We start from the raw sequence: 27,531 nt of genomic DNA, 5'->3' as shown, positions 1-27,531 counted from the left end.
AAACAAGTACTAGCTTCCAATGGCTAGTTTACAAGCAAATAAAAACAAGTACTAGCTTCCAACGGCTAGTTTACAAGCAAATAAAAATAAACAAGAAAAGATAGATAAGCACTAGTTTCCAACGGCTAGTTTTTTGCCATAATTTTCTCAAGCATTTTTGCATGAATCATCCGTTGAACATCATTCATTTTAGTAGTATCCGCCAAAATGACTTGTAAATCGAACTCAGTCTGCTTCGTCTCAAGCTCTCTTTGTCGAGTCTCAATTTCTTTTTGCTTCATTTCATTTATTGTATCCATTATGTTCATTTTTCTCAAGTCATTAACTTGAATAGCTTCATATTCTTCAATTTCCGCAGTTGTTGCCCTCCCCCTTCCCTTCCTTTTAGCAGCTTTTGTACCTTTTGGACGAACCGGTTGAAATTCATCAGATGTTGGTGTATCGTTATTCCCCTCTGACGAGTAAGCTCCAGAACTACTTAATTTAGTTCTTTTAGAACTTGCAATAGTTGCAGGAGTTCTCCACTTGGGATGTCTACGAAGCTCACGACAATGATTATCAAAATTCGTCTTTTTCTTGTATTGGGCCAAATGGAGTTCATTAGCTTTCTCAATTATGTTATCCAAGTTTGAATCACTCCCAATCATTCGTTGAGCCTCATCATAACATGACAAAAATTTCTGAGCACCTTCATTTATTCGTTGCCACCTTTTTCTCATAGCCACAACTCCTCTTTTGATGACGCCATGATTATCCTCTTCACAATATTGCTTAATTATGTCCCAAAAGGTTTCGGCTTTTTGATCAGTACGGACTAGTGAATCAATTGACACATTCAACCATGCACTTATTAAGAGCTTATCTTCAACCCACGTCCAGTGACCAGTATTTCCATGTATATCTTCCATTTCCTCATAATCATCATTTAGATCAACAAAGTTTGTACCAAAGGCCGGCACTTGCGAATCTGGAAAATTTTGGATATTGATAGGTGATTGTTGGGTTTCAAATTGTGAATTTGAAAATGGAGGAAATGGAAATGGATAAGGAGAATTTTGAGGATACGGAAATGGAAATTGAGAAGCTTGAAGATGTGAAAATGAATGTGGGTTCTGAGCAGTAAAATTAAAATTTTGTGGATTTGGAAAATAAGAATTTGGATATGGATATGGAAATTGAGGGTTTGGATTTTGAGAATTTGGAGGAGGGGGATTATTTGGATTCATTTTTTTAGAGAGAAAAATTAATTTTTTTGTGAAGTAGAAAATATGTATATTGAGATGATTATATATAGGAGTAGAAATATAACTGTTAAAAATATATACGTTACCTTTTTGTATCTAACGTTCAAATATTAACGTTCACATGACAGGGCTTACATTTGCAGAGATGGATTGATAACGTTATATATTAAAATACTAAAAAGTAAAGGAATTGGCAGAAGTGGCCATGGTCACTTGGGTGGCCATGCCCGGTTTTTTCATATTCATCCAATGCAATTTTCCCACTTCTGTCAGCCCATTTGCCATTTTGTGAGTCCCAAGACACTAGTTGGGCAGCGTTGAGGCTGCTCTAATGGACGCTGTGTGTTTTGCTGTATTTCATTCCCTTTGTCTTAAGTGATCCCCCGTCTTATTACGGTTGTTGGCACGAAGTTACCAGGGTCTCGGTTAAAGGGGACTGTGCACAATTCTCTCATGAATCGCGGCGCTAAAGTAACACCCGGTCAACGGGGACTACGCACAATTCTCTCATGAATCGCGACGCTAAAGTAACCAGAGCCGGCTTTACGGGGAGTTTCCCCAGTTATTTGCCTAGGGCCTCCAATATATATACATACATGTAATATTAATATTTATAATTATTAATTATTAATTATATTCAATAAAATTATTAAAATAATATTTATTCTTCTCCCGTATACACCCGTTTAGAAATCTATACAGTACTTTAACTTTAGGCCAATTCAATACAATAAAAAAGATAATAGCCCAATAAATTAATATAATATTTTACAATATTTTAAATTACTTTAAGTCTTTAATATAACCAAAAAGGTAGAAAACCTAATAAGCTCAATTGAGCAAATATAGAATCAACAAGAGCAGCAAAGGTAATATATAGTGATCTCTTCAATTCTTTTATACTTTGGTATTTTAAATTCAAAACTAATTTACTATACTAGATACTACATATTTTTTATTCTTTGTAGTATATTACAGGTGTTAGCATAATGACGGGTAAAAGGAAGTATGATTCAGGATGTTTTAAGAGAAAGAAAAAAAAGAGGCAAGACAAACTCACACAATCTTTACAAGGATTTATGAATAGGTATGTGAGACCTATTAATATATCGGGTAATTCAAGTGAGAATGTCACTGTTAATGATAATTTGCCTGAGAATTTAGTGGATGAAAATATCAATGACTTGAATGTTGATACTAATTTGCCTGGAAATTTTGTGGATGAAAATTTGAATGATATAACTGCTGATGAACATTTGGCTGAAAATTTGAATAACGTGAATGTTGATGTTTTGCTTGATATTTCTATGAAAATTTAAGTGATTTGATTGATCCTCGGAATTGGGAGAAGAATATGTCACAAAGAAAGATTGATTTTTTGATAGAAAAGGGTCCAATAAGAGTTTTGGATGAAGCATATCAAATAGGAGTTTTAGTAACAAACACCACACCTGATCTTTACTGAATGGAGAAAAACTTGATAGGTCATGGCTTGTGTACTCTCGGAAGATAGATAAGGTGTTTTGTTTTTGTTGTGTGCTATTTAAAAGGGAAAATCTTGTATCAAGTCCTTTCACAACATCAACTATGGGATATAATGATTGGAAAAATATCTACTCTAGGCTAGATGAGCATGAAAAGAGTAACAATCATTTAAATAGTTTGATAGATTGGATGGAGTTAGAAACAACGTTGAAAAAAAAGTTGACAATTGATTCTTATAATCAAAAAGTCATAGATGAAGAAAAAAAATACCGGGGGTGAAGTTTTGAAGAGAATCACGTGTGTTAATAAAACTCTTGCTAGTAGTAATTAGGCTTTTGCAGATATAGACGGACTTGAATTATTTTCAGAGTTGTAGCTGCTGAGAAAATCATTACCAGGGAACTTAACTAAACCGATTGAAGTGCTGGATTATATCAAGCAAATGCATGTTACTTTTCCTAATACATGGGTTGCTTACAGGATCATATTGACTATACCGGTTACAGTAGCTACTGCAGAAAGAAGTTTCTCTAAGCTGAAGTTGATAAAGAATTATCTTCGATCAACTATGTCACAAGAGAGATTGAACGGCTTAGCTATGTTGTCTATTCAGAAGCAAATGTTGGCTAAATTGGATTTTGGTGATTTAATTAGAAATTTGGCACATTCAAAAGTAAGAAGAATAATAACTTTTTAGTTTTAACTTGAACTATTTTTATACTTTGTTTATTAGTTAAGAATTATTTTTACTACTGCAAATTTTTCATGTAATTTTAGTTCATCAAATTTTAGACTTTGGTTCCAAAATACTAGGGTCTCAAAAATCCCGGAGACGGCCCTGAAAATAACCCATGCCATACTCTCACGAAAAGTTTGAACGACCTTCAACAAAAGGGTTCCCGGTTGCTCCGATCTCCCCTATGACATTGTCTGGGCCCAAGAGAAAGAGTTAGAAGCAACATTATATTGTCTATAAGCCGGTGCTATTACGGCTACACCTCCTGCTTTTCTCCGACAATTATCGGTTTTTATAAGACAATAATATAATACAAACCCATTACCAGAAATAGGAACTCGTACGAGAAATAGGAACTCGTGTTAGCAAAAGATATTTTGCTCAGGGTGTGACGGAGTGTGTACACTCTTGTTGGTTACCCATCGAAGCTTTAAGAGTGCCCATCAAAATAGTCAACTTTTGACATTTTTTGGTACCTTAACGAAATGAAAATAATGTTACATATTATATAAAAATATGTAGTTTCATATTTTTTTTAATTTTACTTCTATATGAATAATTTGATAATTTTGGGCGCTAATTATTGGAATAACTTTTGATAACAAGGCTGTCAAAAGTATAATTGAAAATAATAATAATAATATATTAATATTATTAATAAGTTTGACAATATTAACAATCTTGGTTTAACACGTGCTCCAAGGTTAAGGTATTTGCAAAAGTAGCATGAAACTGAATAATAGCAACTTTTAGTTATTAAATACACAATAGCAACAAGAAAAGAGATGTGAAATGTAAATAAAATGCTTGCCATTTCCTTATGCAGGTATCTAGGAAAAACTTTAAATTGATCAATACTAAATTTGGATCTTTTACATCTTCTCATTAGTGTTTCTGTAGTCTCGGCGAGCTTAATTTCAAATAAGAGGAACATGCATGTTGCCACTTGCCATATAGGCCCTGGTTATAATAAATGCAAACTATAGCTCGAAGAACAGATAGAAAAAAGATAATACGCTAAACTTGCGGTTTCTGATCTTCCTCACTGCCTTGATTCTGATCACCTTTTTGAGTATCTTCCACTGCCTCTGTAACTGATACAACCACCTCCCCTGTAACTGATGCAGCCACCTCCTCTGTTGCTTTCTTGGCCTCTTCATTTTCCCTTTTCTTTGTGTGAAGAAAACATATAAGGCTAGCAAGTGAGACATCATGTTCATCACTCTTTAGCAGCTGTTCAGCTACTTCAGCAGGAGTCACCTCTGTAGTTCGTATCAGCTCCTCAATCTCTGGAAAAAGCTTATGATCTTTAACATCCAGGTAATTGTTGGCCAAAAGTTTGAAGCCACATGGAGTGCAATAAGACATGTGAATGTGCATATCCATTCGACCAGGGCGTAACAATGCAGGGTCCAGCTTCTCTTTGTGATTTGTCGTAAATATTATTATCCTTTCGTCTCCACAACTTGACCATAATCCGTCTATGAAATTCAGAAAACCTGATAGTGTTACCTGCACAAGTTCATTTTCCGAAAATTACAAAAACTTTCTTAATAATTTGTACGAGAGTTCTACTATAGGCTTTTAGTCAAATTTACTAGAAAAGTTATATGAATGAAAAACTTACCCTGTTTGCTTCTTCACGGTAATGTTGTCGTTCTTCAGAATGTACTTCTTTAGCTGCAGTCACCCTGTCTTGCAACTTCATATTGCAATCAATATCTTCCACCACCAAAATGGACCGGTTAGCTGTTGCAATCAACAGCTTCCTTAGCTCCGAGTTACGTTTCAAATCTGTCAACTCCAAATCATATATGTCAAATTTTAAATAATTTGCCATTGCTGCAATCAAGCTAGATTTCCCAGTCCCAGGAGGTCCATACAACAAATACCCTCTTTTCCAAGCCTTTCCAACTTTCCTATACTTCTCTCTCCGCGTCAAAAACCTCTCTAAATCTTTCATGACTGTTTCCTTGAGTTTTACATCCATTGCAAGTGTCTCGAAAGTTGCAGGGTGATCAAGACTAACTGATTGCCAGGTTTCTGATGACGAATAGCGGTCTTCCGAATAGAGAGTGAATATCTTTAGGGTTTTGACCTCCTGTTTCTTGTCTTTAGCTTCTTTTAAAATGAATGGCAAGTATGAATTAAGAGCTAGTTGTTTGTGTTTTTTGTGAAAACTTAGCTCGAAATAATGGACTTCAGCTCGAAAGGATCTCATTTGGTTACGATTGTAGTATGTATTGGGTCGTTCCAGTTGTTCACACACCCAAGTCCACTTGAATTGAACACCACTGAATGTATCAATCATCTCTTCATTACGCTCCATGGTGAGTGAGATGTTGTTTTCTTGTTCTGGTTTAGTAACTTTAAGACGACGCGTGTTGGGAGAGACTTTAGATCCTAGGTAGACCACCGCAGCATCATAGATTTCATTGCTCTCAATCCCATCATACTCATTGATCACCATTGTCAGTTGATTGGAGAATCGTCTAAAAAAGTTATGGAGGCCAAGATAAAAGTACCCTTGGATTTCAGGGGGCACGTAATCTCGGGCTATGCTACGTGCCACCATAGCAGTGGCAGCAATAGTTCCGATGGTGGATATGATTGTCTTAGTTGTTGCAATTCTGGATTCTGTGGTTGATGACATTTTGCTACTTGCTAGTGAAAATGAATGGTAGCTTATTTATAATCTGAGCATTTAATAATGTCAGGACTAGTTCAGGCATTGACTTGGTGCACTTGGGAAGTTTCATATGTGGTTCTAGGAACCTCCGTGCGAACTCAATGTGTCATTATGTATGCAATTTGAAAATTTCAGTAGTAATCCTCAAGGCCTCAGTGCGTGAAAAAATCATACAACAAGAGTATCATACACGCTGAAGTTAAAACTATTGTCGTCAACGTCTTGTTAAAACATTTATATGAAAATCCCTTTGATCTATGGATTTATGAAACATTTAAAAATATGTAGGACAATATAAGATGTCATTGAAATATATTTAAGTGGATTGTTTACCAATCCTCTGATTGTACTTATCTAGCATTTCTATTGACAAATTTAGTGCGTGTAAATTAAGCATAAGCAAGTCTTGTAATTTTGATCATCAACCATCATATCTTGCATGATACCAAGACCCTGACAATAAAGCAAGGGAAGATATCCAAAACTAAAAATTTCAATATTTGTTTGTGTAAACTGTAACTCTGGTTGAACATAGTACAGCTGTTTTGGCAAGTCATAAGTAAGGTTAAATCAATATTCTATATATGCAGCAATGAACTAATAAGTCATTTTCAGTACACTTTCTCTGTATTTCTCAATATAGTACATGGTGGCGTATATGGATACCGTGTAATAAAAACAATGTAATGACATTAGGACATAGAAGAAGCATAAGATGTATATGGAGAAGAAACAGGACATAGAAGAAGCATAAGATGTATACGCAGAAGAAATAGGGTGATGACCTTAATACTGAAATTAAACGTGTGATGACCTTAATACATAATAGATAAAGATAAAGTCTTCCGGTTGTAGTAGGAAGACAAACATACAACAGATTGAAGACTAGAACGACTAGAAACAAATGACTAGAACGACTAGAAACAAATGACTAGAACGACTAGAAACAAATGACTAGAACGACTAGAAACAAATGACTGGAATTTAAAACTTTTGTTGTAGTAGTAGGTCGTGACACTTGTCCGAGAAAGTTTCTTAATTCCTATCGTCATTCATTAGACAATTAAGGGTTTATTGGATTGCAATTATAATTTTGTAGACTTTGTGGTGATGCAAAAGTTATTCCAGTATAAGGTGTTTGAATTGAAATAGTAAAACAAAACGAATGATAGTGAGTTTTTAGTTATTAAGCATGCACTCGCAATAAAAGAAATGTGAAATGTATATAGAATACTGGCCATCTTTCAATTTCTTTATGCAGGTATTCAGAACAAAAAAGTGTATATGTAAAAATTGCTGTTAAACTTGGATAGTCTATTTCTTCTCAAGTCTGTCAACAAAGTGTTTTTATACTCTACTATTTTGAATTTGTTAAACTTTGTAATGTAGCAAGCTAGAAAATGCTTGAAGAGAAAGAATAACAGGAACATGCATCTTGATCTTGTATACGGACTTTTGTTATGATGAACGCAAACTATAGCACAAGATTCCCAGGACAGTTAGAAAACAGCTAATACGCTAAACTTGTGGTTTCTGAAATTCCTCACTTTCTTCATTCTGTTCACCTTTTTGAGCATCTCCCACTGCCTCTGCAACTGCAACTGATACAGCCACCTCCTCTGTTGCTTTTTTGGCCTTGGCCTCTTCATTTTCCTTTTTCTTTGTGTGAAGAAAATTGATTAGGCTAGCAAGTGAGACATCAGGTTCATCACTCTTTAGCAGCTGTTCAGCTACTTCAGCTGGAGTCACCTCAGTAGTTCGAATCAAATCCTCAATCTCTCCAAAAAGCTTGTGATCTTTGACGTCAAGGTAATTGTTAGCTAGAATTCTGAAGCCACAGGGAGTACAATAAGACATGTGAATGTGCATATCCATTCGACCAGGGCGTAACAGTGCAGGGTCTAGCTTCTCTTTGTGATTTGTCGTAAATATTATGATTCTTTCGTCTCCACAACTCGACCATAATCCATCTATAAAATTCAGAAATCCTGATAGTGTTACCTGCACAAGCATGTACACCAACAGTTTTAAAACCTTTCTTTAATCAAACTGTATCGAATCTTATAGAATATACAACTACAGATTGCTTGTAAATTATATTTGGAAATCTAAACAATTGATTACACTTCAATTATAAAAACATATATAATTCAACAAAACTAGAAAAATTACTGACCTTGCTTGCTTCTTCGTGATCAGATTCTTTGTCTGCAGGCTGCACTTCTTTAGCTGCACTTACCCTCTCTCGCAACTCAATGTTGCAATCAATATCCTCCACAACCAAAATTGACCTATTCGCTGTTGCAATCAACAGCTTTCTGAGCTCAGAGTTACGCTTCAGGTCAGTCAACTCCAAATCGTAAATATCAAACTTCAAATAATTAGCCATTGCTGCAATTAGGCTAGATTTTCCTGTCCCGGGTGGCCCATATAACAGATAACCTCTTTTCCATGCCTTTCCAATTTTCCTATACTTTTCTCTCCTCTGCACAAACCTCTCCAAATCTTTCATCACACTCTCCTTCAATTCTACATCCATCGCAAGCGTCTCAAAAGTTGCTGGATGGTCAAGCCCAACTGATTGCCAGGAATCCGATAATGAATAGCTGTCCTCCGAATCAATGGTAAAAATCTTAAGAGTTTTCATCTCTTGTTTTTTTTCTTTGGCTTCTTTTAAGACGAATGGCAAGTAAGAATTAAGAGCCCATTCTTGGTCCTTATAATGAAAAGTGAGCTCAAAATACCGGACTTCTGATCTTGATGACCTCATTTGGTTACGATTGTAGTATGTATTGGGTTGTTGGAGTGTTTCGCACACCCAAGTCCACTTAAATTGAATGCCGTTGAATGTATCTAGCACCTCCTCATTACGCTCCATAGCAAGTGAGATGCTGCTTTCATGTTCCGGTTTTGTGACTTTTAGACGACGTGTGCTGGGGGAGACTTTGGATCCTAGATAGACCACCGCTGCATCGTAGATTTCATTGCTTTCGATTCCCTCATACTCGTTGATCACCATAGTCAGTTGATTGGAAAAGCGTCTAAAAAACTTATGGAGGCCAAGATAAAAGTAATCTTGAACTTCAGGGGGAACATAATCTCGGGCTATGCTACGTGCCACCATAGCAGTGGCAGCAATAGTTCCGATGGTGGATATGATTGCCTTGGTTGTTTCAATCTTGGATTCGGTTGAAGACATTTTGTTTGTAGATAAGTAAGGTTGCTTGCTGGCTTATAAACTATACTTGATCAATGTCTGAATATATACTATGATGTGTAGTTGCAGCTTACAAGCCAGGAGGTGTCTAAACGTTTGTACTCTATAAAATGAGTCTTGTTTGTTTAAAGGAGTCTGAACATTCTTTATTGTTAGATCTGCCTGTGTTTTTTTTGACATTGACTTGGTGGACTTGGGAAATTTCTGTTGGAGTTGTAGGAACCTTCGCACGAGTTTAATGCGTGTACTATGGAGGTTTCCATTGTGAATCTAGAAACCTCCGTGTGATGGAAACGCAATCACATGTGTTGTATTTCAACTATGCAGTACTGAAGTACACATTAAGAAAATTACGTGCTGATAAACATAATCTGGAACCTCCGCGTGAGTGAAAAGCAATCACATCTGCTGTATTTCCAGTATAGCACTGAAGTTCTTATCAAGGAAATTACGTGCTGATAAACATAATCTAGCTAGTGGTTATACTTTTAAAACAAAATTAAACCCTTTTTCTATAAGTTAATAGGGGCCTGAAGATTAGGGAACTGCTTGGCAGTACTCGTAAAAGAGGTATTAGCTTATACACAAGGAAAAGAGATCCCTCCTCCCCTACTTGCTTCTTTTTCTGGCAGCGTCTCAGTGACCACCAACTATTTCATCAGCATAAAAGCCAAACTAGGCTAAAGTCCCAACTAAACTGAAAATTTTGATAGAGAATATTTTAAAATTCTGTTACAGAGTATGCAGCCCAACATACTCAACAAGCCCAACAAAATATCACAATTCAGCCCAACTCCAAAAACAAGTAGTCAGAGATAGTTTGACAAAAGAAGAAAAAGGGCGCCAAAAGTTGTTACGATATAGTTGAAAAAAATGTACTGGTTGTTAGAATATATAGAGAACAAGTCAGAGAGAATAGGAGTGAGTTATACAGATATGAGAGTTATTGTATTGATCATCTTCTTCACAACAATTATAATGTAGTTGTTTCTTCAGATTTCATCTATCTTTATCAAGTTCTATAGCTATTTCTTAGTGATTGTTATTTCACATATATAAATTTGACATGGTATCAGAGCACAATCACACAAAACCTTCCGCAAATCTTGTTGATTTCATTCACAAATCTTGTTTTTCATCAGTTCTTATTCACTGTTGAATGTTCTTGTTATAGTGTCTACAAACTATTTGATAAAATGACAACACCAGATCGTACATATGCTGCAGCTGCTAGTAGTCAGATTTCAACTGTAATTGATAGTAATCATCCTTACTACCTTCATCCCTCAGATAATCCAGGGATGCTTCTCACAAATGTGGTTCTGAATGAACATAACTACTCACAGTGGAGTCGATCAATGGTGATTGCGTTATCATCAAAGTTGAAGCTTGGATTTGTTGATGGAAATTATGCAAAGCCAGCTCTCAACAATGTTGTCTCTGCACATTGGATGCGCTGCAATCACATGGTAATTTCATGGATCTTGAACTCTGTAGCAACGGATATTCGTAACAGTATTGTGTACATGAATTCTGCTCATCTTATTTGGAAAGATCTTGAAATTCGCTATTCTCAAAGCAATTTACCTAAACTGTTTAACTTGCGTAAAGAAATTGCACAAATTACTCAAGGATCTCTTACAATAGCTTCATACTATACTAAATTCAAGACTCTTAATGATGAATTAGAGAGTCTTTCTGCTAAACCTAGATGCACTTGTGCACTGTGCACATGTGGTGTTAATGGAAAATATGATCAGTATGAGAGTACAGTGCAACTGACTCAGTTTCTTATGGGGTTAAGTGAACAATTCACATCTCTGCGAGGTCAGATCTTACTAATGAAACCAGTTCCTTCATTGAGTCAGTGTTATTATATCTTGCTTCAAGAGGAAAACCAGAGAAACACTCAGCAGTCTTCTTATATGACTGGTAACAGCTTAGCTATGAATGTGAAGAACAATTATTCAGGTTCTCAGAAGAAATCTGACTCTACACCTATTCCTACAAACAGAAAATCTGATTCTAATATGCAATGTGAGTTTTGTGATATGCAAGGACATAGCAAAGATACATGTTTCTGCTTTCATGGTTATCCACAGTGGCACAGGTTGTTTGGTAAACCAAAACCCAAGCCAAGAAACTCTCAGAATAAAGCTAACAATGTCCCTCAGAATGTTTCTCAGAACACAGAATCAATCTCTCCTGATGCTACAGCCAAATGCACTGGTCTTACTGATGATCAGTATCAGCACTTGCTCAGGATGGTTCAGGCTACAATGAAGAGTTATGATACTTCAACTTCTTCCTCAGTGAATAATGTGCCATTTGCAGGTACATTTAAGTTTCTGACCTGTACTGCTCATAACACTGATAATATTACTTCAGATCAGTGGATTTTGGACTTAGGAGCCACTGATCATATTACCACCTCTACGCACCTGTTACACAATGTTACAGTCAGTTCTGCTAGCTTACAACTACCTAATGGTCAATGTGTTAATGTCACTCACACTGGAGATTTTCAACTTACTCCAGAACTTACTTTGCACTCAGTTCTTTGTGTTCCTAGCTTTACTTATAATCTACTCTCTATTCCAAAACTAGTTGCTAATACTACAACTACTGTTTCCTTCACACCTACTACTTGTCTCTTACAGGACCCTACTTGGATGAGGGCTGTAGAGATTGGTAAATTCTCTAATGGACTATATACTTGTTCAGTCCAAGTGCATATCAGACTCAGTCATCTATCTCGAGTACTGCAACTCATACAGCTTTTAGTACTATTTCTGTTGATTTACTGCATGCAAGATTGGGGCATGTCCCTCTTGCAATGCTTAAACTCTTACCTTTTGGTGTAATATGAAAACTTTGTCAAATTGTGATAGCTGTCATTTGGCAAAACAGTCTAGATTCCCTTTTTCTGATAGTACTAGTACATCCAACTCTTTGTTTGACTTAGTCCATGTTGACCTTTGGGGTCCATATCACTGTAAAACTCAAGGCAGTTGTAACATGTTTCTAACAGTGTTGGATGACAAATCAAGAGCTACTTGGGTGTTTCTGTTAAGTGATAAAACTCAAGTTTCTACTCTCTTGTGTCAGTTCTTTACTTATGTTCAGAATCATTTTAAGTGCAATGTCAAAATACTTAGATCTGACAATGGTTCTGAATTTGTTAATAAATCTTTGAGTATTTGTTTGGCCAATCTGGGTATTCTTCATCAAACTAGTTGTACATACACTCCCCAAAAGAATGGGAAGGTAGAAAGAAAACATAGACAACTATTGAATACTGCTAGGGCTTTGAGATTCCACTCTGGTTTACCTTTACATTTTTGGGGGGATTGTATTCTCACTGCAACCTATCTGATTAATAGAACACCAATCTCTTACTTCAAGGAAAATCTCCTTTTGAAGTTTTGTATGATAAACTTCCTGATTATATTGATCTTAGGATCTTTGGTTCTTTGTGTTATGCCACTAGTACTCCTCAGTTTAAAGACAAGTTTGCCCCTAGATCAATTAAAAGAGTCTTTCTGGGGTATCCTTATGCTAAGAAATGTTTTAAAGTGTTAGATCTTGAGTCTAGAAAAGTCTTTATCTCCAGGGACGTGCATTTTGTTGAGACTGAATTTCCCTTCAAGTATATTGAGTCTTCTGTTTCCCAATTATTTCCTGTTCCCTCTAATTCAGCAAATTTTGACCCTTTGTTTGATCATTCTGATTCTATATCAGTATCTACTTCTTCTTTAGATCACATTCCTTCACCTGTGACTACTCCTTCTTCTGATACTCCATCTGTAAGTGATCATAATACCATCACTCCTGTTCCTATTATTTCCAGACCTGTTAGGAACAAGGTTTTATCTCTTAAATATTCTGATTACACTAATCTTCCCTCAATGTTTAATAAATCTGTTAGTACTGTGGTCTTCTCTGTTGAACCACAAACTGCAGAACTTATTAATCATTTCTCTTCAGAATATAATCATTTTGTGGCCACTGTTGCAAAAATTCCTGAACCTTACTCTTATAAACAAGCTCTTGCTTCTCCTGAGTGGTGTTTAGCTATGAATGTTGAACTTGATGCCTTAGAAGCCAATAACACCTGGCAGGTTGTGTCTTTACCTGCTAAGCAGAAAATTGTTGGTTGTAAATGGTTATACAAGGTCAAATATCAGTCTGATGGTACAGTGGAAAGGTATAAGGCTCGCTTGGTTGCAAAAGACTTTACTCAAACAGAGGGACTAGATTATTTTGAGACCTTTGCTCCTGTGGCAAAGATGACTACCCTCAGATTAGTTCTTGCACTAGCTGCTATGTTCAACTGGACTATTACTCAGCTAGATGTTACCAATGCATTCTTGCATGGAGATCTAGCTGAGGATGTTTACATGGCTCTACCTGATGGATATTTTCCTTCTCAAACTCTGTTGAATTCTTATCCAAATGTCAGACTTGTTTGTAAGCTTCTTAAGTCCCTTTATGGGCTCAAACAAGCTCCAAGGGAGTGGTTCAAAAAACTCTCAGCTACTCTTCTTACTTTTGGGTTTGTCAAAACACACAGTGATCACAGTTTATTTGTATACTGTACTGGATCCTCTCTCACTGTGCTCATTGTGTACGTTGATGATATGTTGTTGGTGGGTAATGATCCAAACATTCTTACCAAGGTAAAAGATTTCTTGACCACTCAATTTAAGATTAAAGATTTGGGTCATCCCAAATACTTCCTTGGGATTGAGATTGCTCGGTCTGCATCTGGGATTTATCTGCATCAAAAGAAGTACACTACTGATCTTCTTAAAGATATGAACCTTCCGGGATGTAAGGTTTCTCATATTCCTCTAGAGCAGAATCATGAGCTTCTTTGTGATCAGTTAGTTGAAGATATTGATGACATCTCTCTCTACAGACGCCTGGTTGGTCGTCTAATATATTTGACCATCTCTCGTCCAGACATATCTTACACGGTACAAACTTTAGCTCAATTCATGGCTCATCCCAAACCTGTGCATCTTCAAGCTGTTTTCAGGCTTCTCAGATATCTTAATCACTCATGTGGCCAAGGCATCTTCTTGTCTTCTCAGAGTACTTTTACTCTGACTACTTTTTGTGATGCTGATTGGGGGAGTTGTCAACTCACCAGAAGATCGGTTACTGGTTTTTGTGTTATGTTGGGTTCTTCTTTAATCTCGTGGAAAAGTAAAAAGCAGCCAACCGTGTCCAGGTCTACTGCTGAGGCCGAATATAGGTCCATGGCTGATACCTCGTGTGAAATTACTTGGTTATTGGTTTTGTTTTCTGAATTACATCTTCCAATTAAAACCCCTACACAACTGTTATGTGATAATCAATCTGCAATTTACATCGCCTCCAATCCCGTGTTCCATGAACGCACTAAGCATATAGCTATTGATTGTCATTATGTACGGAAAAAATTGCAGGAGGGTGTTATTGTTCCAGCTCATGTGTCTACTAAGCATCAACCTGCAGACTTGTTTACAAAAGCACTCTCTGCTATTCAACTTCAATTTCTGCTCTCCAAGTTAGGAGTTTGCAATTATTTTTCCACCCCTAACTTGAGGGGGGATGTTACAGAGTATGCAGCCCAACATACTCAACAAGCCCAACAGGATATCACAATTCAGCCCAACTCCAAAAACAAGTAGTCAGAGATAGTTTGACAAAAGAAGAAAAATGGCACCAAAAGTTGTTACGATATAGTTGAAAAAAATGTACTGGTTATTAGAATATATAGAGAACAAGTCAGAGAGAACAGGAGTGAGTTATACAGACATGAGAGTTATATTGTATTGATCATCTTCTTCACAACAATTATAATGTAGTTGTTTCTTCAGATTTCATCTATCTTTATCAAGTTCTATAGCTATTTCTTAGTGATTGTTATTTCACATTTATAAATTTGACATCCTATCTTTTAGTTGAAATTTCTATAGAGATATTATTTTAAACCCAGACTAGCATTCAAAATAAACGATAATTCATTTTTACTGTGGTTATTATTTTTATATTCTTTAATTAAGTGCAGTGCTTTGAATTTGTTAAACCGTGCAGCGTAGCAAGCTAGAAAATGCTTGAACAGAACAAATAACAAGAAAACAACTATAGCTCAAAGAACAATTAGAAAACAGTTAATAGCCTAAACTTGCGGTTCCTGAATTTCCTCACTTTCTTGATTCTGATCACCTTTTTGAGTATCATCTACTGCCTCTGCAACTGATGCAGCCACCTCCTCTGTTGCTTTCTTGGCCTCTTCATTTTCCCTTTTCTTTGTGTGAAGAAAACATATAAGGCTAGCAAGTGAGACATCATGTTCATCACTCTTTAGCAGCTGTTCAGCTACTTCAGCAGGAGTCACCTCTGTAGTTCGTATCAGCTCCTCAATCTCTGGAAAAAGCTTATGATCTTTAACATCCAGGTAATTGTTGGCCAAAAGTTTGAAGCCACACGGAGTGCAATAAGACATGTGAATGTGCATATCCATTCGACCAGGGCGTAACAGGGCAGGGTCTAGCTTCTCTTTGTGATTTGTAGTAAATATTATGATTCTTTCGTCTCCACAGCTTGACCATAGTCCATCTATATAATTCAGAAAACCTGATAGCGTAACCTGCACAAGCATGTTTACCGAAGATTTTAAAACCTTTCTTAATCAAACTGTATCAAATCGTATAGAAACATTACTTCGTTGAAAATATTTAAGTTCCGCAAAAAATAAACATGTTTCTATAATATATTTTATCATTGTTATCATAACAATGATATCATCGTTATGATAACAATGATATCCAAATATTCATGACAATGATATCCAAATATATATAATATACTTATTATATTTTTTTCCATTATTTATGTAACGAAGTATATAAATAATATTATTAATCACAAATATGTAAATATATATGTGTTTAAAGTATTATTTATATTTATAGTAAATGTAAATTTATAAATATATAAGAAAATATATTAGAATAATCATATTATAACCGGGCTTTTTCGGGTTTTTAATCAGGCCGGGCCGGGCTTTGTCTAAAAATATAGGGCTCGTCGAGGCCCGAAAGCCCCGACCCGGTTATAGGGCCCGTCGAGGCCCGAAGTCTAAACCGGGCCGGGCCGGGCTTTGCCTAAAAATATAGGGTCCGTCGAGGCCCGAAGCCCAGGCCGGGTTTTGACCGAATCGGGCCGGACCAGATTTTCGGACCCGGACTTTTTGTGCATCTCTATGTAGAACAGAACAACTATACTTTTCTTGTCAATTATCTTGGAAATATATACAAATGGTCACACGTTTATCATAAAAACAAATTATTTCAACAAAACTAGAAAAATGACTGACCTTGCTTGCTTCGTCGTGGTCATATTCTTTGTCTGCAGACTGCACTTCTTTAGCTGCACTGACCCTTTCTTGCAGCTCGATGGAACAATCAATATCCTCCACAACCAAAATTGACCTATTCGCTGTTGCAATCAACAGCTTTCTGAGCTCCGAGTTACGCTTCAGGTCAGTCAACTCCAAATCGTAAATATCAAACTTCAAATAATTAGCCATTGCTGCAATTAGGCTAGATTTTCCGGTCCCAGGTGGTCCATATAACAGATACCCTCTTTTCCATGCCTTTCCAATTTTCCTGTACTTTTCTCTCCTTTGCACAAACCTCTCCAAATCTTTCATCACTGTCTCCTTCAGTTCAACATCCATTGCAAGTGTCTCAAAAGTTGATGGATGGTCAAGACCAACTGATTGCCAAGAATCCGACAATGAATAGTTGTCCTCCACATTAATAGTAAAAATCTTCAGAGTTCTTGTCTCTTGTTTTTTCTGTATGGCTTCTTTTAAGATGAAGGGCAAGTAAGAATTAACAGCTAGTTCCTTGTCTTTATAGTGAAAAGTGAGCTCGAAATACCGGACTTCCACTCTAGATGACCTCATATGGTGATGATTGTAGTAAGTATTTGATTCTTGTTGTCGTTCGCACACCCAAGTCCACGTAAACTGAATTCCATCAAACATATCTACCACCTCCTCATTACGCTCCATGGCTAGTGAGATGCTGCTTTCGTATTCTGGTTTATTAACTTTTAGACGTCGCGTGCTTGGAGAGACTTTAGATCCTAGGTAGACCACTGCAGCATCGTAGATTTCATTGCTCTCGATTCCCTCGTACTCATCGATCACCATAGTAAGTTGATTAGAAAAGCGTCTAAAAAACTTATGAAGGCCGAGAGAAAAGTAATCTTGAATTTCAGGGGGCACATGATCTCGGGCTATGCTACGTGCAACCATAGCAGTGGCAGCAATAGTTCCGATGGTGGATATGATTGCCTTGGTTGTTTCAATCTTGGATTCGGTTGAAGACATTATGTTTGTAAATAAGTAGAGTGGCTTGCCAGGTTATATAAACTCTACATGATCAATGTCTGAATATATACTATGCTGTGTAGTTACAGCTAAAAAGCCAAAAGGTGTTTAAACGTTAGTATTTTATAGACACGAGTCTTGTTTGTTTAAACCAATCTTAACATTGACTGGTGGACTAGGGAAATTTCAGTTGGAGTCTAAGGAACCTTCGCACGAGCTGAATGCGTGTTGATTTCTTTCCGATTGTGAATTTAGAAATCACCATGTGCGTGAAAAGCAATCACATATGCTGTATTTCAATTATAGGAAGTTCTCATTACGTACTGATAAACATAATCTGGTAGTTTTTTAACTTCGGAAACAAAATTAAACCCTTATTCTAGAAACTGCTTAAAGATTAAGGAACTGCTTGGCAGTAGTCGTGTTAGAGGGATTAGCTTAGATTAGAAGAAAAGGAGATTCCTCCCCCACTTGCTACTTATTCTTCCAGCAACTGCAGATTATTTTAAAGCGTAATCAAGAACTAAACTACGCTAAAGTCCCAACTAAACTGATAATTCAAGTAGATAATATGTTTAAATCTCTAGCTTTTGGTTAAAGAATCGGAATAAATATGATTGTAATCCCGACTAGCATTCAAAAGTACTGGTCATAACTGATCATTCATTTTCATCGTTGTTGTTACAAATCCCGATTCTGCCACTACTATGAGAGGTTTGTGGACTTGTGTGAGATGAAATCATGAACGATACATGTATATAAGAGGTATAACGCTTATAATCTTATTTTAACCTCTTGTAGCCTATGAACGTAATATGTGGGTGAGCAATGGAGCAAGAAGCGTGTGAAGGCATTAAGACATGGAATACGAAGGAGAAGAAAGCGTGTGATGGCACTAAGACATGGAACAGGCATAAAATGTACTTATATTAGATGCAGAAGTCGTGACATATGTCCTGTAAGTATGCTTCAAACTGTAAAGGGGTTGTTGAGTTACATTGTAGTCTGGTGATGTCGTAAAAGACGTTATTATCAAAAATAAAAAGGTGTTCGCAGTAGTAGCACATAACTGAATAATAGGCAGTAATTTAATAACCAAAGAAACAGCCAATATACTGTATTTAAGGTTTCTGAAAGTTCTCTTTTCCTTAATTCTGATCATCCTTTTGGTCATCTTCATCGTCATTGTCATCGTCTTCATTATCGTTGTCATCGTTTTCATCATCGTTGTCATCGTCCTTGTCATCATCATCTTCCTGTGAAACTGATTCTGCCACCTCTTCTGCTGCTTTCTTTTCCTTGGCCCTGTTCTTGGCCTTTTCATTGTCCTTTCTCTTTGTGTGAAGAAAACTAACTAGGCTAGCAAGTGAGACATCAGGATCATCGGTCTTTAGTAGCTGTTCAGCTACTTCAGCTGGAGTCACCTCAGTAGTTCGAATCAAATCCTCAATCTCTCCAAAAAGCTTGTGATCTTTGACGTCAAGGTAATTGTTAGCTAGAATTCTGAAGCCACAGGGAGTACAATAAGACATGTGAATGTGCATATCCATTCGACCAGGACGTAACAATGCAGGGTCCGGCTTCTCTTTGTGATTTGTTGTAAATACTATGATTCTTTCATCTCCACAACTTGACCATAATCCATCTATGAAATTTAGAAAACCTGATAGTGTTACCTGCACACGTACACCGATTATTCTGAAACCTTTTTCAATCAAACCGTGCCATCTTTGGACATAGTACTGACATAGTTTTCAAGTCAATAGTACATGAACAAATACACAAAACTTCTCACTTGTAATTTCTATCACATAAATTAAATATGAATCAGTAAAGAACAAGAAAAAACTACGGAAAAATACTGACCTTGCTTGATTTTTCGCCTTAGATTTTTTGTCTGCTGGCTTATCTGCTTTAGCTGCACTCGCCCTCTCATGCAACTCAATGCTGCAATCAATATCCTCCACAACCAAAATTGACCGATTCTCTGTTTCGATCAACAGTTTCCTTAACTCGGAGTTACACTTCAAATCTGTCAACTCCAAATCATCCCAGGTGGACCGTACAACAAATACCCTCTTTTCCAAGCCTTTCCGATTTTCCTGTACTTCTCTCTCCTCTTCACAAACATATCTAAGTCCCTAATCACTGTCTCCTTCAATTCTACATCCATTGCAAGAGTCTCAAAAGTTGATGGATGATCGAGATTAACTGATTCTCCCAGTAATCGCCATCCGTGTCAATAGTAAATATTTTTATAGTTCTGTTGACTTGGTTCATTACTTTAGCTTGTTTTAAGATTAATGGTAAATAGCAATTAAGAACTTGTTCCGTATGTTTATAGTGGAAACTGAGCTGGAATTACCGGTTCTCCGACTTACTGTGGTGAATATTGTAGTGTTGAGGAGGTCTTGGCGCAACCAAGTCCACTTAAATTGAACACCATTGAATATATCTATCACCTCTTCATTATGCTCCATGCCGAGGGAGAAGCTTTTTTCTTCTTCCGGTTTAGTAACTCTGATACGACGTGTGTTGGTAGCGAATTTAGATCCTAGGTAGACTAATGCAGCGTCCTAGATTGCATTGTTTTCATATCCAGCATACTCGTTGATCACCATTGTCACTTCATTAGAGAAGCGTCTTATTACTTTTTTGAGGCCAGAACTTATGAAATCTTGGATCTCAGAAGGTAAGTAATCCTAGCTTGTCGAATTGAGGATAACTTGGACGTAACCTGCAATAAGAAGTAACTTTTAAGAGACTAGCTATTTGAGCTCATAGCAACGGAACACAACTTAAATTGGCAAATTAAGTAAAACAATTGTTTGGCTATGTAAATAAGGACCACCCGTATAACTGGTTTTATATTGTTTAATTTATGGAATTAAAATATCGGGTGTGATATTAAAATATTTCAGATTTGGTCAAATATAATGAATAGTATTTGAATCGGGGAAATTAGGTAAATTAATTGTTTTGGCTAGGTAAATCAACAAGTAGAATGCAGACTCATAAAATTTAGATATAGATTGCCGTCTAAAAATATTCGAAATTTGTTCAAATACAGTGAACGGTGTTATACATATAATTTTTTACCTGAAGTTAACTTTTAATCGCGCTGTTTGTACTGTGAGTTGTTCAAAAAGAAGATCACTAATAAACCACCAACGAGGACAAAGTCCTCGCCGGAAAATCCCACGCACGAGTGATTAATCTGATAGAAATTGACAAGAAATAATGCATCTTGAATGAGGAGAAAGATCTGTTTATACAGTACTAGTAGATAACTCGTGGCACGGGCAGAGATCAAATATTAAAAATTTATTTTAAATTTTTATTAAAATATATAATAAATAAAATTGTACGATTATTGCAATTTTTCTTTTTAAATTATATGTAATTTTCATTAACTCAAATCTTATTAGAACAACAAACTCAACGTTATTATGTATGTGTTATTCAAAAAGATATAATTAATATTTTACATCAAAACTTTATCAAGTAATGAGCAACACGATTGACGGATAATTTTAAAAAAAATTAAATCAATATTATTAAGTACTTGCATATAAATTTCTTATTGTTAGCTGAATTTGTGTTTTTATATAGTTTGTGATTGCAAAAATTTTCTAATAAAATATTCATTATGTATGTATAAATTTGCAATTGGTGTTAAAATAGAATTCTGTAGGTATGAATCTAGAAATTATAATGTATATACGATTTCGGTTATATAAAAATAATATAAATATGTGGTATATAAGAATCAAAAAACAGGTAAAATATTACATATAGAATTATAAGTCATATATGAATAAAAAAAAGAATAAAAATGGTATATTTAGAGCTATAGTAAGATTTAAAAATGGGTGAAACCAAAAGTTTGTAAAACCGAAAAGGGGTGTAACCAAAATATCCATTAAAAGATGGCTTCCTTATTAATTAATAATAACAATGTATAAATGATTCCATTTTATTGTTTTAATAAAAAATATAAAAAATTCTACGAAAAATAGAAATATCGTAATTATAATATAATTCCAATCTATATTTTGTTAAAAAACAATATAGAACTCTACATGAAAAATAAATATAGGGGTGAAATTAAAATACGGCGTAACTGTACCAAGATCAAACCAAATACCCTATCAAAAAATAATTTAGAATTTTACGAAAATAGAATTGTAATTATATTATGGTTTGAACAATTTTATTATTTCCTAGTGGTGAAACCAAAATATAGTTTTTATAATATTCATATCAATTTATTAAAATGGAATTCCAACAACAAATTAAAAAAATCTACATTAAAAATTTTCAATTTAAACACACGGCCTATTTACTTGGTCGTGGTTTATATTTTTCGGAACCTATTAAGTTGGGTCAATTTATGAACTTATTTATTTTAAAATATAATTAAAAATAGGATTCAAACCTATAAAAATAATAAAAAATCATGGCTTATAAAATTTTAAAAATGTGTAAAAATAATACATATAGAATTATAGAATTATAAGTCATATATGAATTAAAAATGATAAAAATAATACACTTATAATTTTAACATGAATCATAAAAGATGAATCCAAAAGGTCGTGTAACTAAAAAAATAAGTGAAACCAAAGTATTCCTTAAAAATATGTTTCGTTTATTAATAAAGAAAAAAGGGTAAAATTTATACATAATTATAATTCATATAGGAATAAAAAAAAAGATAAATATAATACACTTAGAGTTTTAACATGAATCATAAAAGGTGAAAACAAAATGTGATAGAACTAAAAAATAAGTGAAACCAAATTACCACTCAAAAAGTTTATTAATAAATAAAAATGAATAAAAATAATATATACAGAATTATAAGTCATATAGGAATAAAAAAGGATAAAAATAATACACTTAGAGTTATAATATGAATCATAAAAGGTGAAATCAAAAGGCGGTATAACTAAAAAATAAGTGAAATCAAAGTACCACTTAAAAATAGGTTTCGTTTATTAATAAAGAGAAACGGAAAAAAATAATACATATATAATTATAAGTCATATAGGAATAAAAAGGATAAAAATAATACACCTAGAGTTATAACATTAATCATAAAAGGTGAAATCAAAAGGTGGTAGAACCAAAAATTAAGTGAAACCAAAGTATCACTTAAAAATTTTATTAATAAAGAAAAACAGGTAAAAATAATATATATAGAATTATAAGTCATATATGAATAAAAAAGAATAAGATAATAAAATTAGAGTTATAACATGAATTATAAAAAATGAAATCAAAAGGTGGTGGTACCTAAAAATAAGTGAAACCAAAATATCATTTAAAGATGTTTCGTTTATTAATAAAGGTTATTAATTATTAATATGAGAATAAGATTTTAGAATCTATATATGATTATTTGAAGACTTGGTATGCAAGTAAAAATAATTATGGAATACTAAAAATAATATGGAATACTATTTTGCAAGGAAAAAAGGGACACTTGCCATTTTATATTTAATTACTGTTCTTTGATTATAATATTGGTTATTTTATACACTAAATAATGAAAACTTTCTTGAAATATTTACGTGTAATCTTAATTTGTGTTCGACTTTTTGCTGCGTGAAAATCAAATTCAAGCCAAATCTGATTAAATTACCCAGAGTTGGACAAGAGGTGTGTAGCCGGCTATGACACCCTGAGCATTAATCAATAGGTCAGGCGAATTTAATGGAAGCAATTAACTTGAACTCATTTGTACATTACTTTTTTAGATATTTTTTATATTTCAAATTTGTACAGTCTTATGTTGGATAGTATTGCAGTCGACTAAAAAATAAGTAAACAGGGTTTTCACCATGATCATATTAAATTTTACTTTAAAATTTTCAGATTCGCTACTTTATCGTTCTTTAACTTGTAATGGATAAATTTATAAAATATTTGATAAATATATATAAATCATGTGTTACGACCAGTGTTATAACACTACAAGAATATAAGACTAAATATCATCGAATAAATTCAACCGGTCTAAATTCGCTCGAATTTATGTTCAACCTGAATGTTTAACTGACACGGCTGAATACAACCGTCGACGGTCGAATTTAAATTCGGTTGAAATAGTGCAGTTGAATTTAGTAATAAATTTAGTAAAACAGTAATGTATTAAGTGGGAACAGTTTTAAGATTTAAAATAAAACTGAATGTCCTTGATTAATGGGATTACTTGGTAAGTGGAACAGTTTTTTTCCTTGAAAAACTGCATGTGATAAGTAATGATTACTGAATACCCGTGCCCATTAATTATCTTTTACTGCTGCATGTCTGACAGGTGTCTCAACGATTTTTTTTTACCGTGTATAAGTAAAAGAGAGAAAAGATTGTACAATCTTTTATTTACTTTCATATTTTATTTCTCTCTTTTTACTTTTATTCTCTCTCATCTACTGAAATTACTGAAATGGAAAAAAAAATCGGTTCAAATAATTAATTTGATTGCAAGCGGTTGTATTTAGTAAACGAAAAAACAAAAAAACAAAAAATTTAAAAAATCGAAACACCAATTCAGGATTAAACACTAGTTAGATGTACACTTGTACTGGTCAAACTAAAACTTGACTGTTAAAATGGTAAACAAAATAAAATAATTTTGATATGAAACTTTGGTTATATAACTAATATATATATATATATATATATATATATATTGACATCCATACAATTGAATCGTTGAAAAATATTTTTTTAAAAAATCGAAACACCAATTCAGGTATAAACAGTAGTTCATTGTACTAGTCAAACTGAAGCTTGACTGTTAAAATCGCAAACCAAATAAAATTATTTTCAAAAGAAACTTTGGTTATATCATTAATATATATATCTATTAACATCCATATGGTTGGATCATTGAAAAATATTTTTAGAAAACTCGAAACACCAATTCATGAATAAACAGTAATTCATTGTACTAGTCAAATTGAAACTTGACTGTTAAAATGACAAACCAAATAAAATTATTTTGATATGAAACTTTATTTACATCACAAATATATATATATGGTTTTGGTCCACAACCTCGGGTGATTGTAGTAACCACCTTCCGCATTTAGGCATTGCGACAAATACTGCCGCATTGTTTCATTGCTATAGCGCAATGAAACAATGAAGCAGTTATTTAATTTATTAAATAACAAAAAAAATATTTTAATGATTTAATTTGTTTCCGATAATAACGGAGTTAAAAAGTACATAACTAATTTCAACAACAACTTGTTTCTATATTTACTAATTGTATTACTACTTCCCATTTATATTATCAATTGTATAATGAGTTAAGAATTTAAAATTTAATTAGATATATAATTGGAAAAATAATTAAAATATTAGTTTTAATGAAAAATATAAAAAACCGCAGATGATAACTGAAATGTATCAATGTAGTATTGCTATGATTGTTTATTGATCGAAATGTGTCGTCTTCCGAAGAATTAATATTGACACAAAAATTAAGTATGAATTCACAAAAAATTATAAATTAATAATATAAATGTTAAAAACAAAAATTAAGTATGAATTCACAAAAAATGATATTGATTTAATATTGGCACAAAAATTAAGTATGAATTCACAAAAAAATATAAATTATTAATATAAATTTTAAAAATAAAAATTAAGTATGAATTCACAAAAAATGATATTGATTTAATATTGGCACAAAAATTAGGTATGAATTCACAAAAAAGTATAAAATTAATAATATAAATTTTATTATTGAAATTGATAATTTGATTTTTTAACTAAAATAACTCATATGACAATTTTTAAAAACATAAAACTCACAAAATTTTGTAATCATAAAAATTCAGAAATACTATTTGAAAAAGTAATTAAAATTCAGAAATACTCTAACTAAAATTCATTTTTAATTAGAGTACTCCCGCATTGATTCATTGTGGGAGGCCGCAATGCATGATTGCGGCAGGAACTCGGCTATAATGGCTTCAAAATCTGGTTGGTGGTTATATTTAGTGGGTCACTCCAGCAATGTTTCATTGCTGGAGACAGTTTTGTTTGATTCAACATTTACTTTCTTATTACTCATTTTACAATTTACAATATACTTTCAACAATTTCAAATTTACTTTCAATTTACTCATTCTTGAAGGTGATCTCAAAAGGTTAGTTTTCGATTGTTGATGGCTTTTTTTTTATTTAAAGCTTGTAGTTCCTCTTCTAGTGAAAATAATAATTACGATTATTATACCCCCGTTAGACGAAACCCCGTAGCTCGTCGTAAGTTATTTGTTGATGAAGATATTGTAAATCTTGATAGTGATGATAATATGAATAATGTTGGTGGTGATAATATTGATGTTGATAATGTTAGTGTTCATAATGTTAATAATAACGTTGGTGGTAATAATGTTGGCGGTCAAAATTGTTAGTCCCTTAACAATATAGCAAGAATTACAGAAGGGGGGTTGAATGGAATTCTTGAACCTTTTTCTTGAAATAAAAATGTTCAGCTCGATTATGGATATATTTGTTTTGATTAGCACAATGCGGAATGTAAACTTGAATGAATCAAAACATAAGTAATTAAAAACAAGAGTCTTTAAAAACTTTCTGGTGGATTTAAACAATTCCACCAGAGATATATTTAATATATCGAGAGGACTCTGTGTGCAGAAATGCTCACAGCTGCTTACAAAAATAGAACTGCTAAGAACACAGGAAATGCTAAAGATAGTGCTTACAAAGATTTCTCTGTTATTGTTTCTTAGCTTTTTCAGTTATTTTTCTATTTGCTACTCCTTTGGTTTATATATATTACCAAGATTACAAAGTCAAAAGAACTGAACAAATATAAAATCTAACAGTCTTGATCTTTGCTGATTTTTGTCCTCTATTACCCAGTTAATGGGCTTCCACAGTGTACTTGTATCCAACTCAACGGCTGTGTGTCAGCTTTCACTATTCAACTGATGTTTGAATCTTGATATGATCATCCGTCGACTTTCAGATCATCCGTCGATGACTTAACTGATTATCCGTCGATGACTTAATTGATCATCCGTCGACTGCTATGTTAAACATCCGTTGATAGTCATTTGATCATCCGTCGAAGCTTTGTTAATCATCCGTTGGTAGCTATTTTGGCACTTGACTTCATTTCACTTATACAGAATTACAAGACATTACTTATGTAAAGTTAATCAACCTATTCTGCATATCTAGTTAAAGTCAACATGACTTATATGCTACTACAGATTCTATACAAAGGTGCATACAACACTGTGCTACAAATTTATTATTACATAAGCTACTCACTCGATGGATAATAAGTTAATCATCCGTCGGGACTATAATGAGTTATCCGTCGGGACTAAAACTCTTATCCGTCGAGTGCTACATTATTTCACTAAGTAAAATCTACTTAGATGTTTTGTTTAGGTAATCATCAAGTACACAACATATTCATAACAATCTCCCCCAATTTATGTCTACTGGAATTGTAGCCATAAATTAAGAGATACTTGATGATAACAAAACATCCTAAACATATATTTTTAAAGATAAGTAAATAGAACTGAAAGTGCTTCAATTTAAACAAAATGTACAAGGTTTGGCTCACAGTCAGTTCAAGATGCTCCTCTAGCCTGAGCAGATTTTTCTAGTTTCTTGAAGGTCTGGATCTTCTTCCAAGCTTTCTGTTGTTTTCTTCAATTTGATTCTGGAGCTGTCTGTGGAATTCTAATTCATCAGATTCTGAGAGAT

General features: G+C 34.0%; 6 protein-coding genes across 6 annotated transcripts; 1 reads left to right on the top strand and 5 right to left on the bottom strand.

Moving 5' to 3' along the window:
* Positions 1-125: 125 nt before the first annotated feature.
* Positions 126-908, bottom strand: LOC141659862 (glutathione S-transferase T2-like). Its single transcript, XM_074466789.1, has one exon. It carries the CDS (start codon positions 906-908, stop codon positions 126-128), a length of 783 nt encoding a protein of 260 aa, XP_074322890.1.
* Positions 909-4,258: 3,350 nt separating this feature from the next.
* Positions 4,259-6,145, bottom strand: LOC141723535 (AAA-ATPase At3g50940-like). Its single transcript, XM_074525363.1, has 2 exons — positions 5,093-6,145; positions 4,259-4,977 (listed from the first exon to the last, which is right to left on the bottom strand). Exons 1-2 carry the CDS (start codon positions 6,116-6,118, stop codon positions 4,483-4,485), a joined length of 1,521 nt encoding a protein of 506 aa, XP_074381464.1. The 5' UTR covers positions 6,119-6,145; the 3' UTR covers positions 4,259-4,482.
* Positions 6,146-7,367: 1,222 nt separating this feature from the next.
* On the bottom strand, positions 7,368-9,512 carry LOC141723533 (AAA-ATPase At3g50940-like). Its single transcript, XM_074525360.1, has 2 exons — positions 8,331-9,512; positions 7,368-8,155 (listed from the first exon to the last, which is right to left on the bottom strand). Exons 1-2 carry the CDS (start codon positions 9,351-9,353, stop codon positions 7,673-7,675), a joined length of 1,506 nt encoding a protein of 501 aa, XP_074381461.1. The 5' UTR covers positions 9,354-9,512; the 3' UTR covers positions 7,368-7,672.
* A 174-nt stretch (positions 9,513-9,686) lies between these two features.
* LOC141723534 (uncharacterized) lies at positions 9,687-12,450 on the top strand. The gene is made up of 2 exons (XM_074525361.1): positions 9,687-11,705; positions 12,032-12,450. The coding sequence occupies exons 1-2, from the start codon at positions 10,568-10,570 to the stop codon at positions 12,064-12,066; spliced, it is 1,173 nt and encodes a 390-aa protein (XP_074381462.1). The 5' UTR covers positions 9,687-10,567; the 3' UTR covers positions 12,067-12,450.
* Positions 12,451-15,489: 3,039 nt separating this feature from the next.
* Positions 15,490-17,870, bottom strand: LOC141723532 (AAA-ATPase At3g50940-like). Its single transcript, XM_074525359.1, has 2 exons — positions 16,741-17,870; positions 15,490-16,011 (listed from the first exon to the last, which is right to left on the bottom strand). The coding sequence occupies exons 1-2, from the start codon at positions 17,761-17,763 to the stop codon at positions 15,541-15,543; spliced, it is 1,494 nt and encodes a 497-aa protein (XP_074381460.1). The 5' UTR covers positions 17,764-17,870; the 3' UTR covers positions 15,490-15,540.
* A 996-nt stretch (positions 17,871-18,866) lies between these two features.
* LOC141661422 (AAA-ATPase At3g50940-like) lies at positions 18,867-20,522 on the bottom strand. Its single transcript, XM_074468432.1, has 2 exons — positions 19,630-20,522; positions 18,867-19,439 (listed from the first exon to the last, which is right to left on the bottom strand). Exon 2 carries the CDS (start codon positions 19,311-19,313, stop codon positions 18,912-18,914), a length of 402 nt encoding a protein of 133 aa, XP_074324533.1. The 5' UTR covers positions 19,314-19,439; positions 19,630-20,522; the 3' UTR covers positions 18,867-18,911.
* Positions 20,523-27,531: the final 7,009 nt, after the last annotated feature.

Source organism: Apium graveolens, chromosome 5 (genome assembly GCF_009905375.1).
Source record: "Apium graveolens cultivar Ventura chromosome 5, ASM990537v1, whole genome shotgun sequence".
Classification (NCBI taxonomy): Eukaryota; Viridiplantae; Streptophyta; class Magnoliopsida; order Apiales; family Apiaceae; genus Apium; species Apium graveolens.
Note: the sequence above shows the minus strand (reverse complement) of the source record. Positions and strands in the feature narration are given on the sequence as shown.

Coding starts and splice junctions, on each gene's coding strand:
- LOC141659862 (XM_074466789.1), bottom strand. CDS start 908: ATGGAAGATATACATGGAAATACTGGTCACTGGACGTGGGTTGAAGAT.
- LOC141723535 (XM_074525363.1), bottom strand. CDS start 6,118: ATGTCATCAACCACAGAATCCAGAATTGCAACAACTAAGACAATCATA. Junction 4,978..5,092: donor ACCGTGAAGAAGCAAACAGG/GTAAGTTTTTCA, acceptor GAACTTGTGCAG/GTAACACTATCAGGTTTTCT.
- LOC141723533 (XM_074525360.1), bottom strand. CDS start 9,353: ATGTCTTCAACCGAATCCAAGATTGAAACAACCAAGGCAATCATATCC. Junction 8,156..8,330: donor ATCACGAAGAAGCAAGCAAG/GTCAGTAATTTT, acceptor ATGCTTGTGCAG/GTAACACTATCAGGATTTCT.
- LOC141723534 (XM_074525361.1), top strand. CDS start 10,568: ATGACAACACCAGATCGTACATATGCTGCAGCTGCTAGTAGTCAGATT. Junction 11,706..12,031: donor GAATAATGTGCCATTTGCAG/GTACATTTAAGT, acceptor TGTCTCTTACAG/GACCCTACTTGGATGAGGGC.
- LOC141723532 (XM_074525359.1), bottom strand. CDS start 17,763: ATGTCTTCAACCGAATCCAAGATTGAAACAACCAAGGCAATCATATCC. Junction 16,012..16,740: donor ACCACGACGAAGCAAGCAAG/GTCAGTCATTTT, acceptor ATGCTTGTGCAG/GTTACGCTATCAGGTTTTCT.
- LOC141661422 (XM_074468432.1), bottom strand. CDS start 19,313: ATGGATATGCACATTCACATGTCTTATTGTACTCCCTGTGGCTTCAGA.